Raw genomic sequence first — 17,157 nt, 5'->3', positions numbered from 1 at the left:
CGGTTACTGATTGCTGTATATGTTACTCTGTATGCCCAATGTATAAAACCCACTTATTGTACAGCGCTGCGGGGTATGTTGGCGTTTTATAAATAATAATTAAATAATAATTAGAAAAGCAAAGCATCTGATTGGCTGCTATGAGCAACATCACCGGTAATGTTTTACTCCACTTTTTACACAGCAGGATAAATATCCCCCTTAGTGAGTCCAACAGAACCGCTGTGCCCGACAAACGGCAGAGCTGGGCAGCGGCGCCCGAGACAGTGAAGGAAAAGGGGCCTGTGACGCCCCCAACATGGCGCCTGGTTTGCAATAAAGTCAGTGCATCCGCCTCGTCCTTTAGTCGCTTTTCTGCATCGTTACCCGGATCACATGATGCCAAGTACGGAGCCCCACATGTACCAACTGTTGACCCCTCCTGTTTGCCGTAGCTCTAAAGCCGCAGCCCTCCCAGATCTGAATGTTTATCCCCCACAGAGCGGAACTAAAGGAATCCTGGGGGTCTTTAACATAAACTCTCTTGTTCCTCTGTCTAATGGGGCGGGGGGGCTGTAAGCATCTCCTGTGTTACTTCCCCTCACACCCCAGGGCCTATATATAATCACCTACTGCCCCTTCCCCTACTGTCACTTTAACAAATGACCCCTGTACAGTATGTCTCCCCCCCACCCCCACCCCCACCCGGCCACTTGGCCCCCAGCCCAACACCTGTGATACAAGCACGAGATCCCTGGCAAACCCTTTATATATATATATATATATAGCTCTGTGACCTTATAGCTGCAGGCTGAGTTATACAGGGAACTCTGAGTATCACTCATGTATTATAAGGGATAATGTACCCCCTACTGTAAATGATAAGGATATTAGCAGTCACTGAGGGGTTCTGTGCCCCCCATATAAAGGCACAAGGCTGCAGGCTGAGTTATACAGGGAACTCTGAGTATCACTCATGTATTATAAGGGATAATGTACCCCCTACTGTAAATGATAAGGATATTAGCAGTCACTGAGGGGTTCTGTGCCCCCCATATAAAGGCACAAGGCTGCAGGCTGAGTTATACAGGGAACTCTGAGTATCACTCATGTATTATAAGGGATAATGTACCCCCTACTGTAAATGATAAGGATATTAGCAGTCACTGAGGGGTTCTGTGCCCCCCATATAAAGGCACAAGGCTGCAGGCTGAGTTATACAGGGAACTCTGAGTATCACTCATGTATTATAAGGGATAATGTACCCCCTACTGTAAATGATAAGGATATTAGCAGTCACTGAGGGGTTCTGTGCCCCCCATATAAAGGCACAAGGCTGCAGGCTGAGTTATACAGGGAACTCTGAGTATCACTCATGTATTATAAGGGATAATGTACCCCCTACTGTAAATGATAAGGATATTAGCAGTCACTGAGGGGTTCTGTGCCCCCCATATAAAGGCACAAGGCTGCAGGCTGAGTTATACAGGGAACTCTGAGTATCACTCATGTATTATAAGGGATAATGTACCCCCTACTGTAAATGATAAGGATATTAGCAGTCACTGAGGGGTTCTGTGCCCCCCATATAAAGGCACAAGGCTGCAGGCTGAGTTATACAGGGAACTCTGAGTATCACTCATGTATTATAAGGGATAATGTACCCCCTACTGTAAATGATAAGGATATTAGCAGTCACTGAGGGGTTCTGTGCCCCCCATATAAAGGGCCCTGTAGCCCTAGATCGTTGCAGAAACAGTAGAGGAATTAGATGTAATTATTCCCGGGGGGTGACATTCCCTGTAAGGAAGGGGCTGTTAGACATCTGAGCATTTGCTGCCAGTTAGTGAGGAATTATCATGGGGCCCCCGAGCTCTGATCTGCCTAATGACTCTGCAGACTCCAAATCGCCCCCTTGAAGAGCCCCCGTCCTGCTTCTGTCATGCACAACCCGAAATACAAAATACATCAATACAAAACTAAGCAAGCTGCTGTATGGTTGCTAGAGACACTGACCCCCGGCAACAAGCCATTTATTTGAATATCAGCTGGAAGTCGAACAGGAGAGAGATATAAATAATAATGTAGTTGATCTCCATTGTGTATGTGCCTATTCAGTCCTGCACCTATTTATTATCTATTCAGGTTGTCAGGGTTGGGGACCTTAGCAACCAGAAAATATTTCAAATGCCAGCGAGGACAAAAATGTTCACGTAATCAATAAAAAGACTGTAATTGGAATATCACAGCCGAACCAGTTCCATCTAGCAGAGCGGCTATGGGATGCGCCCATGTCTGGGGGGGCCGGACTCTCTTGGAATGATGATGTCATGAATAGAGGCTGGGGGCCATAAAACCACTATGGGGGCTGTATCCGGCACTGAATGGGTTACAGACCCTCTGACTGGCACCGGGGCCCCCCAGTCTCCCTCTGCTGCCCAATAGGCGCCCCTGTATCTTGCAGGGGAAATTCCTGGATCCTTCAGAGACTTTCAGGAACAAACCTGGTGGGGGTTTCAATGTAAATAAGTCCCCCCCCCCCAGCAGATTGTAACGGGGGTATTTAGTGTGTGTGTCCTGGGCAAGTGCCAAAATAAAACTTACTGTCTGGATTTGCCTTTGTTCCCCCCCCCCCTTGAAATTACAGCTGGAAATCAGTGCCAGAGGGAGAAGGGGGCTGGGAGTCTTTTCTTTCTTTCTGGGGGGGGGGGGGCGAGGGTAGGGGGCCAGACTAACCATTCCCAGATGTTTCCTTACAGTACAAACGTTCCACAGGCAACTGGGACAAAGACATTCATTCATTACACACAGACCATTGGGGCTGATCTGTATCACAGCTGCTCCTGGGGACCTGACGTGCCGCTCTACCCAAGTGGCACAAAGTGAGTATGTCCTGCTGGGGGGCACGGGGGGGGGGTTACGACTTAAGGGGGTGACCTGGCCCATGAGTCGGACATGGAAAACTCTGCACTTTCTAGTTGGAGCCGCTTTGGGCACCTGAGTTTGTGCCAGTTTTGCCCATTTCAACTTTAATGGCCATTGGGCACTTGGGTTGTCAGCTCTATGGGACAGGGACCTCCTGAGTCTCATAAAACTTTACCCTCTACCTAGAGGCTACTTGGAATATGGAACTGGAATTGCTATTGAAAAGTATTTGTTTATCCCTTTCTGCACTGCTGGTTAAGACTGCTGAACCAATGTAGCAGGAATCAATTCTCCACATCGTTGTTATTAACTGGGGGCTCCGGCTGTTATTGATCCGTTTGGGCGATGAGAGATGTAGAAAAGCGCTGGTTTATATTAGAGAGAATGTGGTACTGTTTGTTAGAGGATTCTGGGAGTTGTAGTCAAACAGCCACGGTCTAGAGGTTCCCAAACTGTGGGGCTGGTGTCTGTAGGGAGGCTCAATGGATTGGGGGGCCGGGGCTGCTCTGGAACAGATTCACTAGAACAATAGGGATTTCATTTATCTGTAACTGATGTTTTATAAGCGAGAGGGGCCCTGACCGAGTGTTGGACCCAAGAGGGGGAATTGCATCCAACAAGTCTGAAACTTGCAGTCTAGACAGAGAGACAGACAGAGAGACAGTCAGAGAGACAGTCAGAGAGACAGTCAGAGCCATAGCACTAGCAGTTTCCATGGCCGGAGATGGGGGGCAGAGAGAAATGCAATGGAATGAAGATCTGGGGTTCAGCAGTGCGGCAGCGACACTTACTCCCTATGGGGGAAGACACACGGGGCTACTAAGTAGCAGCTACAGAAACAGACAATGCTGATCATTCACTGATAATTGTCTCTACGTGTGTTTAGCAGAGGGAATTCTCAGTATTGTCTATGGCAGGGGATTTTCTGGTGTTTAGTAGTCGCGACAAGTAGCTGCTACTAAGTAGCTCCGTGTGCCTTTACCCTACTGCGAAATAATAGGACGATTTGTTGATAAATAAAATAATATATTTATGTGTTTGATACAATGTATCCAGGTGAGAATGATTTACCGATATCCCTGTCTGACTTCAACACGGGCCTTTGGCTTTGTGACGAGCTGGGATCTTCTCAGGGGATGCTGGGAGTTGTAGTTCAGAGTGGGGGCAGTGACAGCTGTAGCTCCTGAGACCCAGCAGGGGCCCGTAAAGTTTCCAGGGCAGAAAAGAAGCCGCTTCCGCTCCACCAAGTTAAAACAACAGTTGGAATTTCAAATATCTAAAGTTCTACAAGTCCTTTTGTCTGTGGCTGTGAGTGTGGCACCGGCGCCGTGACGTTTCCTGCGCTCAGTGGCCATTTGTACTGGGAGCCACTTGTGTGTTTGGGCCGGTACCGTGAGATGTAGGGAATGGATTCACTGGCAGCCAAATAGGCCAAATGTGGGAATGTGGGTTATTTTCTAAATTAGTTGAAATAAAAGGGGCCCCTGGGAACATGCTTGGTTAAACCTGTACAGTTAAATCCCCAAGGTTTGGGGGTGCAGGAGTATAGGGGGGCCAGTGGGGTCCCTGACTGATGTACAATATATGTGTGAGATACAGATCATTATCCCCAAGGTTTGGGGGTGCAGGAGTATAGGGGGGCCAGTGGGGTCCCTGACTGATGTACAATATATGTGTGAGATACAGATCATTATCCCCAAGGTTTGGGGGTGCAGGAGTATAGGGGGGCCAGTGGGGTCCCTGGCTGATGTACAATATATGTGTGAGATACAGATCATTATCCCCAAGGTTTGGGGGTGCAGGAGTATAGGGGGGCCAGTGGGGTCCCTGACTGATGTACAATATATGTGTGAGATACAGATCATTATCCCCAAGGTTTGGGGGTGCAGGAGTATAGAGGGGCCAGTGGGGTCCCTGACTGATGTACAATATATGTGTGAGATACAGATCATTATCCCCAAGGTTTGGGGGTGCAGGAGTATAGGGGGGCCAGTGGGGTCCCTGACTGATGTACAATATATGTGTGAGATACAGATCATTATCCCCAAGGTTTGGGGGTGCAGGAGTATAGGGGGGCCAGTGGGGTCCCTGACTGATGTACAATATCAATATATGTGTGAGATACAGATCATTATCCCCAAGGTTTGGGGGTGCAGGAGTATAGGGGGGCCAGTGGGGTCCCTGACTGATGTACAATATCAATATATGTGTGAGATACAGATCATTATCCCCAAGGTTTGGGGGTGCAGGAGTATAGGGGGGCCAGTGGGGTTCCTGACTGATGTACAATATATGTGTGAGATACAGATCATTATCCCCAAGGTTTGGGGGTGCAGGAGTATAGGGGGGCCAGTGGGGTCCCTGGCTGATGTACAATATATGTGTGAGATACAGATCATTATCCCAAGGTTTGGGGGTGCAGGAGTATAGGTGGGCCAGTGGGGTCCCTGACTGATGTACAATATATGTGTGAGATACAGATCATTATCCCCAAGGTTTGGGGGTGCAGGAGTATAGGGGGGCCAGTGGGGTCCCTGACTGATGTACAATATATGTGTGAGATACAGATCATTATCCCCAAGGTTTGGGGGTGCAGGAGTATAGGGGGGCCAGTGGGGTCCCTGACTGATGTACAATATATGTGTGAGATACAGATCATTATCCCCAAGGTTTGGGGGTGCAGGAGTATAGGGGGGCCAGTGGGGTCCCTGACTGATGTACAATATATGTGTGAGATACAGATCATTATCCCAAGGTTTGGGGGTGCAGGAGTATAGGGGGGCCAGTGGGGTCCCTGACTGATGTACAATATATGTGTGAGATACAGATCATTATCCCCAAGGTTTGGGGGTGCAGGAGTATAGGGGGGCCAGTGGGGTCCCTGACTGATGTACAATATATGTGTGAGATACAGATCATTATCCCCAAGGTTTGGGGGTGCAGGAGTATAGGGGGGCCAGTGGGGTCCCTGACTGATGTACAATATATGTGTGAGATACAGATCATTATCCCCAAGGTTTGGGGGTGCAGGAGTATAGGGGGGCCAGTGGGGTCCCTGACTGATGTACAATATATGTGTGAGATACAGATCATTATCCCCAAGGTTTGGGGGTGCAGGAGTATAGGGGGGCCAGTGGGGTCCCTGACTGATGTACAATATATGTGTGAGATACAGATCATTATCCCCAAGGTTTGGGGGTGCAGGAGTATAGGGGGGCCAGTGGGGTCCCTGACTGATGTACAATATATGTGTGAGATACAGATCATTATCCCCAAGGTTTGGGGGTGCAGGAGTATAGGGGGGCCAGTACAATATATGTGTATATATGGCCCTGAGAAGCCCAGTTATAACCTAATACACAGGAATCACAATATTTATTTCCAGTTGTAGAGGAAAGGTGAGTCCAGTGAGGTAGTAGAGCCCTTATAGCAAGGTGACGTATTGATAAGGGAGGAAAGGGGATCTCACCATCAGCATAGGAAGGGGTTCCTTACTGTAAGGGCAGTCAGGTTATGGGATTCCCTACCAAGAGAGGGGGAATGAGTGATACATTGGGGGTGGGGAGGAAAGGGGATCTCACCATCAGCATAGGAAGGGGTTCCTTACTGTAAGGGCAGTCAGGTTATGGGGTTCCCTACCCAGAGAGGGGGAATGAGTGATACATTGGGGGGGGGGAGGAAAGGGGATCTCACCATCAGCATAGGAAGGGGTTCCTTACTGTAAGGGCAGTCAGGTTATGGGATTCCCTACCAAGAGAGGGGGAATGAGTGATACATTGGGGGTGGGGAGGAAAGGGGATCTCACCATCAGCATAGGAAGGGGTTCCTTACTGTAAGGGCAGTCAGGTTATGGGGTTCCCTACCCAGAGAGGGGGAATGAGTGATACATTGGGGGGGGGGGGAGGAAAGGGGATCTCACCATCAGCATAGGAAGGGGTTCCTTACTGTAAGGGCAGTCAGGTTATGGGATTCCCTACCAAGAGAGGGGGAATGAGTGATACATTGGGGGTGGGGAGGAAAGGGGATCTCACCATCAGCATAGGAAGGGGTTCCTTACTGTAAGGGCAGTCAGGTTATGGGGTTCCCTACCCAGAGAGGGGGAATGAGTGATACATTGGGGGTGGGGAGGAAAGGAGATCTCACCATCAGCATAGGAAGGGGTTCCTTACTGTAAGGGCAGTCAGGTTATGGGGTTCCCTACCCAGAGAGGGGGAATGAGTGATACATTGGGGGTGGGGAGGAAAGGGGATCTCACCATCAGCATAGGAAGGGGTTCCTTACTGTAAGGGCAGTCAGGTTATGGGGTTCCCTACCAAGAGAGGGGGAATGAGTGATACATTGGGGGTGTGGAGGAAAGGGGATCTCACCATCAGCATAGGAAGGGGTTCCTTACTGTAAGGGCAGTCAGGTTATAGGGTTCCCTACCCAGAGAGGGGGAATGAGTGATACATTGGGGGTGGGGAGGAAAGGGGATCTCACCATCAGCATAGGAAGGGGTTCCTTACTGTAAGGGCAGTCAGGTTATGGGATTCCCTACCCAGAGAGGGGGAATGAGTGATACATTGGGGGTGGGGAGGAAAGGGGATCTCACCATCAGCATAGGAAGGGGTTCCTTACTGTAAGTGCAGTCAGGTTATGGGGTTCCCTACAAAGAGAGGGGGAATGAGTGATACATTGGGGGTGGGGAGGGAAGGGGATCTCACCATCAGCATAGGAAGGGGTTCCTTACTGTAAGGGCAGTCAGGTTATGGGGTTCCCTACCCAGAGAGGGGGAATGAGTGATACATTGGGGGTGGGGAGGGAAGGGGATCTCACCATCAGCATAGGAAGGGGTTCCTTACTGTAAGGGCAGTCAGGTTATGGGGTTCCCTACCTAGAGAGGGGGAATGAGTGATACATTGGGGGTGGGGGGGAAAGGGGATCTCACCATCAGCATAGGAAGGGGTTCCTTACTGTAAGGGCAGTCAGGTTATGGGGTTCCCTACCCAGAGAGGGGGAATGAGTGATACATTGGGGGTGGGGGGGAAAGGGGATCTCACCATCAGCATAGGAAGGGGTTCCTTACTGTAAGGGCAGTCAGGTTATGGGGTTCCCTACCCAGAGAGGGGGAATGAGTGATACATTGGGGGTGGGGGGGAAAGGGGATCTCACCATCAGCATAGGAAGGGGTTCCTTACTGTAAGGGCAGTCACTGTGAGTGGGCACTAAGGCGGGGCATGAGTAAAACCTAATCACCTATTGTCCCTCCTTCCAGGCACCGACCGGGTTCTGTCCAACTGACACCATGAGGGCGGCGTGTCTCTTCCTGCTCTCTGTGCATGGTGAGTATCAGAACCCGGGCAGGGTATGGTGGGGGGGCTGCTGGGTAAGGTACCGGGGGGGCTGTGGGGGGGCTGCTGGGTAGGGTACCGGGGGGTGTGGGGGGGCTGCTGGGTAGGGTACCGGGGGGTGTGGGGGGGCTGCTGGGTAGGGTACCTGGGGGGTGTGGGGGGGCTGCTGGGCAGGGTACCGGGGGGGTGTGGGGGGGCTGCTGGGCAGGGTACCGGGGGGGTGTGGGGGGGCTGCTGGGCAGGGTACCGGGGGGGTGTGGGGGGGCTGCTGGGCAGGGTACCGGGGGGGTGTGGGGGGGCTGCTGGGTAGGGTACCGGGGGGCTGCTCCTAGGAAGCCATGTTGTTATTAGGGGAGGGAAGGAACAATGGAGTCAGTAGCTGCAGGAGGATGAGTGAATGTGCTGCCTGTATAGGATTTGGTTTGGGATTCGGCAGGATTCTGATTGGCCCAATCGTTGCCTCTGCCTGAACCCAAATCCTTAACTGACTGTCACATAAACACGGAAGTTGAACACTTTTAGCTGCGCCATTAACCCTTCCATCCCCCCCCCCCAGCTGCCACATTCACTCTTTCTGCTTTATTGAATAGGGATATTTGCTCAATTGGAAACGGACCCTCTCTTCCCATATGGCGGCAACCAAGGTAAGTAGCACAGTATTATACATGGAATTGGCACTGTATTTATCCTGCTGTGGGTTCTGGGGTATTATACATGGAATTGGCACTGTATTTATCCTGCTGTGGGTTCTGGGGTATTATACACGGAATTGGCACTGTATTTATCCTGCTGTGGGTTCTGGGGTATTATACATGGAATTGGCACTGTATTTATCCCGCTGTGGGTTCTGGGGTATTATACATGGAATTGGCACTGTATTTATCCTGCTGTGGGTTCTGGGGTATTATACATGGAATTGGCACTGTATTTATCCCGCTGTGGGTTCTGGGGTATTATACATGGAATTGGCACTGTATTTATCCCGCTGTGGGTTCTGGGGTATTATACATGGAATTGGCACTGTATTTATCCTGCTGTGGGTTCTGGGGTATTATACACGGAATTGGCACTGTATTTATCCCACTGTGGGTTCTGGGGTATTATACATGGAATTGGCACTGTATTTATCCTGCTGTGGGTTCTGGGGTATTATACATGGAATTGGCACTGTATTTATCCCACTGTGGGTTCTGGGGTATTATACATGGAATTGGCACTGTATTTATCCTGCTGTGGGTTCTGGGGTATTATACATGGAATTGGCACTGTATTTATCCTGCTGTGGGTTCTGGGGTATTATACACGGAATTGGCACTGTATTTATCCTGCTGTGGGTTCTGGGGTATTATACATGGAATTGGCACTGTATTTATCTGCTGTGGGTTCTGGGGTATTATACATGGAATTGGCACTGTATTTATCCTGCTGTGGGTTCTGGGGTATTATACATGGAATTGGCACTGTATTTATCTGCTGTGGGTTCTGGGGTATTATACATGGAATTGGCACTGTATTTATCCTGCTGTGGGTTCTGGGGTATTATACATGGAATTGGCGCTGTATTTATCCCGCTGTGGGTTCTGGGGTATTATACATGGAATTGGCACTGTATTTATCCCGCTGTGGGTTCTGGGGTATTATACATGGAATTGGCACTGTATTTATCCCGCTGTGGGTTCTGGGGTATTATACATGGAATTGGCACTGTATTTATCCCGCTGTGGGTTCTGGGGTATTATACATGGAATTGGCACTGTATTTATCCTGCTGTGGGTTCTGGGGTATTATACACGGAATTGGCACTGTATTTATCCTGCTGTGGGTTCTGGGGTATTATACATGGAATTGGCACTGTATTTATCTGCTGTGGGTTCTGGGGTATTATACATGGAATTGGCACTGTATTTATCCCGCTGTGGGTTCTGGGGTATTATACATGGAATTGGCACTGTATTTATCCCGCTGTGGGTTCTGGGGTATTATACATGGAATTGGCACTGTATTTATCCCGCTGTGGGTTCTGGGGTATTATACATGGAATTGGCACTGTATTTATCCTGCTGTGGGTTCTGGGGTATTATACATGGAATTGGCACTGTATTTATCCCGCTGTGGGTTCTGGGGTATTATACATGGAATTGGCACTGTATTTATCCTGCTGTGGGTTCTGGGGTATTATACACGGAATTGGCACTGTATTTATCCTGCTGTGGGTTCTGGGGTATTATACATGGAATTGGCACTGTATTTATCCTGCTGTGGGTTCTGGGGTATTATACACGGAATTGGCACTGTATTTATCCCACTGTGGGTTCTGGGGTATTATACATGGAATTGGCACTGTATTTATCCTGCTGTGGGTTCTGGGGTATTATACATGGAATTGGCACTGTATTTATCCCACTGTGGGTTCTGGGGTATTATACATGGAATTGGCACTGTATTTATCCTGCTGTGGGTTCTGGGGTATTATACATGGAATTGGCACTGTATTTATCCTGCTGTGGGTTCTGGGGTATTATACACGGAATTGGCACTGTATTTATCCTGCTGTGGGTTCTGGGGTATTATACATGGAATTGGCACTGTATTTATCTGCTGTGGGTTCTGGGGTATTATACATGGAATTGGCACTGTATTTATCCCGCTGTGGGTTCTGGGGTATTATACATGGAATTGGCACTGTATTTATCCCGCTGTGGGTTCTGGGGTATTATACATGGAATTGGCACTGTATTTATCTGCTGTGGGTTCTGGGGTATTATACATGGAATTGGCACTGTATTTATCCTGCTGTGGGTTCTGGGTATTATACATGGAATTGGCACTGTATTTGTCCCGCTGTGGGTTCTGGGGTATTATACATGGAATTGGCACTGTATGTATCCCGCTGTGGGTTCTGGGGTATTATACATGGAATTGGCACTGTATTTGTCCCGCTGTGGGTTCTGGGGTATTATACATGGAATTGGCACTGTATGTATCCCGCTGTGGGTTCTGGGGTATTATACAGGGAATTGGCACTGTATGTATCCCGCTGTGGGTTCTGGGGTATTATACAGGGAATTGGCACTGTATTTATCCCGCTGTGGGTTCTGGGGTATTATACAGGGAATTGGCACTGTATGTATCCCGCTGTGGGTTCTGGGGTATTATACAGGGAATTGGCACTGTATTTATCCCGCTGTGGGTTCTGGGGTATTATACATGGAATTGGCACTGTATTCGTCCCGCTGTGGGTTCTGGGGTATTATACATGGAATTGGCACTGTATTTATCCCGCTGTGGGTTCTGGGGTATTATACATGGAATTGGCACTGTATTTATCCCGCTGTGGGTTCTGGGGTATTATACATGGAATTGGCACTGTATTTATCCCGCTGTGGGTTCTGGGGTATTATACATGGAATTGGCACTGTATTTATCTGCTGTGGGTTCAGGGGTATTATACATAGAATTGGCACTGTATTTATCCCGCTGTGGGTTCTGGGGTATTATACATGGAATTGGCACTGTATTTATCCCGCTGTGGGTTCTGGGGTATTATACATGGAATTGGCACTGTATTCGTCCCGCTGTGGGTTCTGGGGTATTATACATGGAATTGGCACTGTATTTATCTGCTGTGGGTTCAGGGGTATTATACATGGAATTGGCACTGTATTTATCCCGCTGTGGGTTCTGGGGTATTATACATAGAATTGGCACTGTATTTATCCTGCTGTGGGTTCTGGGGTATTATACATGGAATTGGCACTGTATTTATCTGCTGTGGGTTCTGGGGTATTATACATGGAATTGGCACTGTATTTATCCCACTGTGGGTTCTGGGGTATTATACATGGAATTGGCACTGTATTTATCCTACTGTGGGTTCTGGGGTATTATACACGGAATTGGCACTGTATTTATCCTGCTGTGGGTTCTGGGGTATTATACATGGAATTGGCACTGTATTTATCTGCTGTGGGTTCTGGGGTATTATACATGGAATTGGCACTGTATTTATCCCGCTGTAGGTTCTGGGGTATTATACATGGAATTGGCACTGTATTTATCCCGCTGTGGGTTCTGGGGTATTATACACGGAATTGGCACTGTATTTATCCCGCTGTTGGTTCTGGGGTATTATACATGGAATTGGCACTGTATTTATCCCGCTGTGGGTTCTGGGGTATTATACATGGAATTGGCACTGTATTTATCCCGCTGTGGGTTCTGGGGTATTATACATGGAATTGGCACTGTATGTATCCCGCTGTGGGTTCTGGGGTATTATACAGGGAATTGGCACTGTATGTATCCCGCTGTGGGTTCTGGGGTATTATACAGGGAATTGGCACTGTATTTATCCCGCTGTGGGTTCTGGGGTATTATACATGGAATTGGCACTGTATTCGTCCCGCTGTGGGTTCTGGGGTATTGTACATGGAATTGGCACTGTATTTATCCCGCTGTGGGTTCTGGGGTATTATACATGGAATTGGCACTGTATTCGTCCCGCTGTGGGTTCTGGGGTATTATACATGGAATTGGCACTGTATTCGTCCCGCTGTGGGTTCTGGGGTATTATACATGGAATTGGCGCTGTATTTATCCCGCTGTGGGTTCTGGGGTATTATACATGGAATTGGCGCTGTATTTATCCCGCTGTGGGTTCTGGGGTATTATACATGGAACTGGCACTGTATTTATCCCGCTGTGGGTTCTGGGGTATTATACATGGAATTGGCACTGTATTTATCCCGCTGTGGGTTCTGGGGTATTATACATGGAATTGGCGCTGTATTTATCCCGCTGTGGGTTCTGGGGTATTATACATGGAATTGGCGCTGTATTTATCCCGCTGTGGGTTCTGGGGTATTATACATGGAATTGGCACTGTATTTATCCCGCTGTGGGTTCTGGGGTATTATACATGGAATTGGCACTGTATTTATCCCGCTGTGGGTTCTGGGGTATTATACATGGAATTGGCACTGTATTTATCCCGCTGTGGGTTCTGGGGTATTATACATGGAATTGGCACTGTATTTATCCCGCTGTGGGTTCTGGGGTATTATACATGGAATTGGCACTGTATTTATCCTGCTGTGGGTTCTGGGGTATTATACATGGAATTGGCACTGTATATATCCTGCTGTGGGTTCTGGGGTATTATACATGGAATTGGCCCTGTATTTATCCCGCTGTGGGTTCTGGGGTATTATACATGGAATTGGCACTGTATTTATCTGCTGTGGGTTCTGGGGTATTATACATGGAATTGGCACTGTATTTATCCTGCTGTGGGTTCTGGGGTATTATACATGGAATTGGCACTGTATTTATCCTGCTGTGGGTTCTGGGGTATTATACATGGAATTGGCACTGTATTTATCCTGCTGTGGGTTCTGGGGTATTATACATGGAATTGGCACTGTATTTATCCTGCTGTGGGTTCTGGGGTATTATACATGGAATTGGCACTGTATTTATCCCGCTGTGGGTTCTGGGGTATTATACACGGAATTGGCACTGTATTTATCCTGCTGTGGGTTCTGGGGTATTATACATGGAATTGGCACTGTATTTATCCCGCTGTGGGTTCTGGGGTATTATACACGGAATTGGCACTGTATTTATCCTGCTGTGGGTTCTGGGGTATTATACATGGAATTGGCACTGTATTTATCCCACTGTGGGTTCTGGGGTATTATACATGGAATTGGCACTGTATTTATCCCACTGTGGGTTCTGGGGTATTATACATGGAATTGGCACTGTATTTATCCCGCTGTGGGTTCTGGGGTATTATACATGGAATTGGCACTGTATTTATCCCACTGTGGGTTCTGGGGTATTATACACGGAATTGGCACTGTATTTATCCTGCTGTGGGTTCTGGGGTATTATACATGGAATTGGCACTGTATTTATCCCGCTGTGGGTTCTGGGGTATTATACATGGAATTGGCACTGTATTTATCCCGCTGTGGGTTCTGGGGTATTATACATGGAATTGCACTGTATTTATCCTGCTGTGGGTTCTGGGGTATTATACATGGAATTGGCACTGTATTTATCCTGCTGTGGGTTCTGGGGTATTATACATGGAATTGGCACTGTATTTATCCTGCTGTGGGTTCTGGGGTATTATACATGGAATTGGCACAGTATTTATCCTGCTGTGGGTTCTGGGGTATTGTACATGGAATTGGCACTGTATTTATCCTGCTGTGGGTTCTGGGGTATCATACATGGAATTGGCACTGTATTTATCCTGCTGTGGGTTCTGGGGTATTATACATGGAATTGGCACTGTATTTATCCTGCTGTGGGTTCTGGGGTATTATACATGGAATTGGCACTGTATTTATCCCGCTGTGGGTTCTGGGGTATTATACATGGAATTGGCACTGTATTTATGCTGCTGTGGGTTCTGGGGTATCATACATGGAATTGGCACTGTATTTATCCTGCTGTGGGTTCTGGGGTATTATACATGGAATTGGCACTGTATTTATCCCGCTGTGGGTTCTGGGGTATTATACATGGAATTGGCACTGTATTTATCTGCTGTGTGTTCGGGGGTATTATACATGGAATTGGCACTGTATTTATCTGCTGTGTGTTCGGGGGTATTATACATGGAATTGGCACTGTATTTATCCCGCTGTGTGTTCTGGGGTATTATACATGGAATTGGCACTGTATTTATCTGCTGTGTGTTCTGGGGTATTATACATGGAATTGGCGCTGTATTTATCCTGCTGTGGGTTTTGGGGTATTATACATGGAATTGGCACTGTATTTATCCTGCTGTGGGTTTTGGGGTATTATACATGGAATTGGCACTGTATTTATCTGCTGTGTGTTCTGGGGTATTATACATGGAATTGGCACTGTATTTATCTGCTGTGGGTTCTGGGGTATTATACATGGAATTGGCACTGTATTTATCTGCTGTGTGTTCTGGGGTATTATACATGGAATTGGCACTGTATTTATCTGCTGTGGGTTCTGGGGTATTATACATGGAATTGGCGCTGTATTTATCCTGCTGTGGGTTCTGGGGTATTATACATGGAATTGACACTGTATTTATCCTGCTGTGGGTTCTGGGGTATTATACATGGAATTGGCACTGTATTTATCCCGCTGTGGGTTCTGGGGTATTATACATGGAATTGGCACTGTATTTATCCCGCTGTGGGTTCTGGGGTATTATACATGGAATTGGCACTGTATTTATCCTGCTGTGGGTTCTGGGGTATTATACATGGAATTGACACTGTATTTATCCTGCTGTGGGTTCTGGGGTATTATACATGGAATTGGCGCTGTATTTATCCCGCTGTGGGTTCTGGGGTATTATACATGGAATTGGCACTGTATTTATCTGCTGTGGGTTCTGGGGTATTATACATGGAATTGACACTGTATTTATCCTGCTGTGGGTTCTGGGGTATTATACATGGAATTGGCGCTTTATTTATCCTGCTGTGGGTTCTGGGGTATTATACATGGAATTGGCACTGTATTTATCCCGCTGTGGGTTCTGGGGTATTATACATGGAATTGGCACTGTATTTGTCCCGCTGTGGGTTCTGGGGTATTATACATGGAATTGGCTCTGTATTTATCCTGCTGTGGGTTCTGGGGTATTATACATGGAATTGGCGCTGTATTTATCCCGCTGTGGGTTCTGGGGTATTATACATGGAATTGGCGCTGTATTTATCCCGCTGTGGGTTCTGGGGTATTATACATGGAATTGGCACTGTATTTGTCCCGCTGTGGGTTCTGGGGTATTATACATGGAATTGGCGCTGTTTTTATCCTGCTTTGGGTTCTGGGGTATTATACATGGAATTGGCACTGTATTTATCTTGCTGTGGGTTCTGGGGTATTATACATGGAATTGGCGCTGTATTTATCCTGCTGTGGGTTCTGGGGTATTATACATGGAATTGGCGCTGTATTTATCCTGCTGTGGGTTCTGGGGTATTATACATGGAATTGGCGCTGTATTTATCCCGCTGTGAGTTCTGGGGTATTATATATGGAATTGGCACTGTATTTATCCTGCTGTGGGTTCTGGGGTATTATACATGGAATTGGCACTGTATTTATCCCGCTGTGGGTTCTGGGGTATTATACATGGAATTGGCGCTGTATTTATCCTGCTGTGGGTTCTGGGGTATTATACATGGAATTGGCACTGTATTTATCCCGCTGTGGGTTCTGGGGTATTATACATGGAATTGGCACTGTATTTATCCCGCTGTGGGTTCTGGGGTATTATACATGGAATTGGCACTGTATTTATCCCGCTGTGGGTTCTGGGGTATTATACATGGAATTGGCACTGTATTTATCCCGCTGTGGGTTCTGGGGTATTATACATGGAATTGGCACTGTATTTATCCCGCTGTGGGTTCTGGGGTATTATACATGGAATTGGCACTGTATTTATCCCGCTGTGGGTTCTGGGGTATTATACATGGAATTGGCACTGTATTTATCCCGCTGTGGGTTCTGGGGTATTATACATGGAATTGGCACTGTATTTATCCCGCTGTGGGTTCTGGGGTATTATACACGGAATTGGCACTGTATTTATCTGCTGTGGGTTCTGGGGTATTATACATGGAATTTGCACTGTATTTATCCTGCTGTGGGTTCTGGGGTATTATACATGGAATTGGCACTGTATTTGTCCCGCTGTGGGTTCTGGGGTATTATACATGGAATTGGCGCTGTATTTATCCTGCTGTGGGTTCTGGGGTATTATACATGGAATTGGCGCTGTATTTATCCCGCTGTGGGTTCTGGGGTATTATACATGGAATTGGCGCTGTATTTATCCCGCTGTGGGTTCTGGGGTATTATACATGGAATTGGCACTGTATTTGTCCCGCTGTGGGTTCTGGGGTATTAT

At 47.6% G+C, this 17,157-nt stretch overlaps 1 protein-coding gene across 2 annotated transcripts in view; it reads left to right on the top strand.

Annotated features, from left to right (window-relative positions):
* Positions 1–2,723: 2,723 nt before the first annotated feature.
* Positions 2,724–17,157, top strand: part of mfap2 (microfibril associated protein 2) — a 36,178-nt gene continuing 21,744 nt past the window's right edge. Inside the window, exons 1-3 of one of the 2 annotated variants that reach the window (XM_031904920.1) lie at positions 2,724–2,865; positions 8,159–8,225; positions 8,825–8,878. In XM_031904920.1, coding sequence (XP_031760780.1) covers positions 8,189–8,225; positions 8,825–8,878 — 91 coding nt within the window. In that variant the 5' untranslated portion in view covers positions 2,724–2,865; positions 8,159–8,188. 2 annotated transcript variants of the gene reach the window in all.

Source organism: Xenopus tropicalis, chromosome 7 (genome assembly GCF_000004195.4).
Source record: "Xenopus tropicalis strain Nigerian chromosome 7, UCB_Xtro_10.0, whole genome shotgun sequence".
In the NCBI taxonomy this organism is placed as follows: Eukaryota; Metazoa; Chordata; class Amphibia; order Anura; family Pipidae; genus Xenopus; species Xenopus tropicalis.
This window is presented reverse-complemented; position numbering and strand designations above follow the sequence as displayed.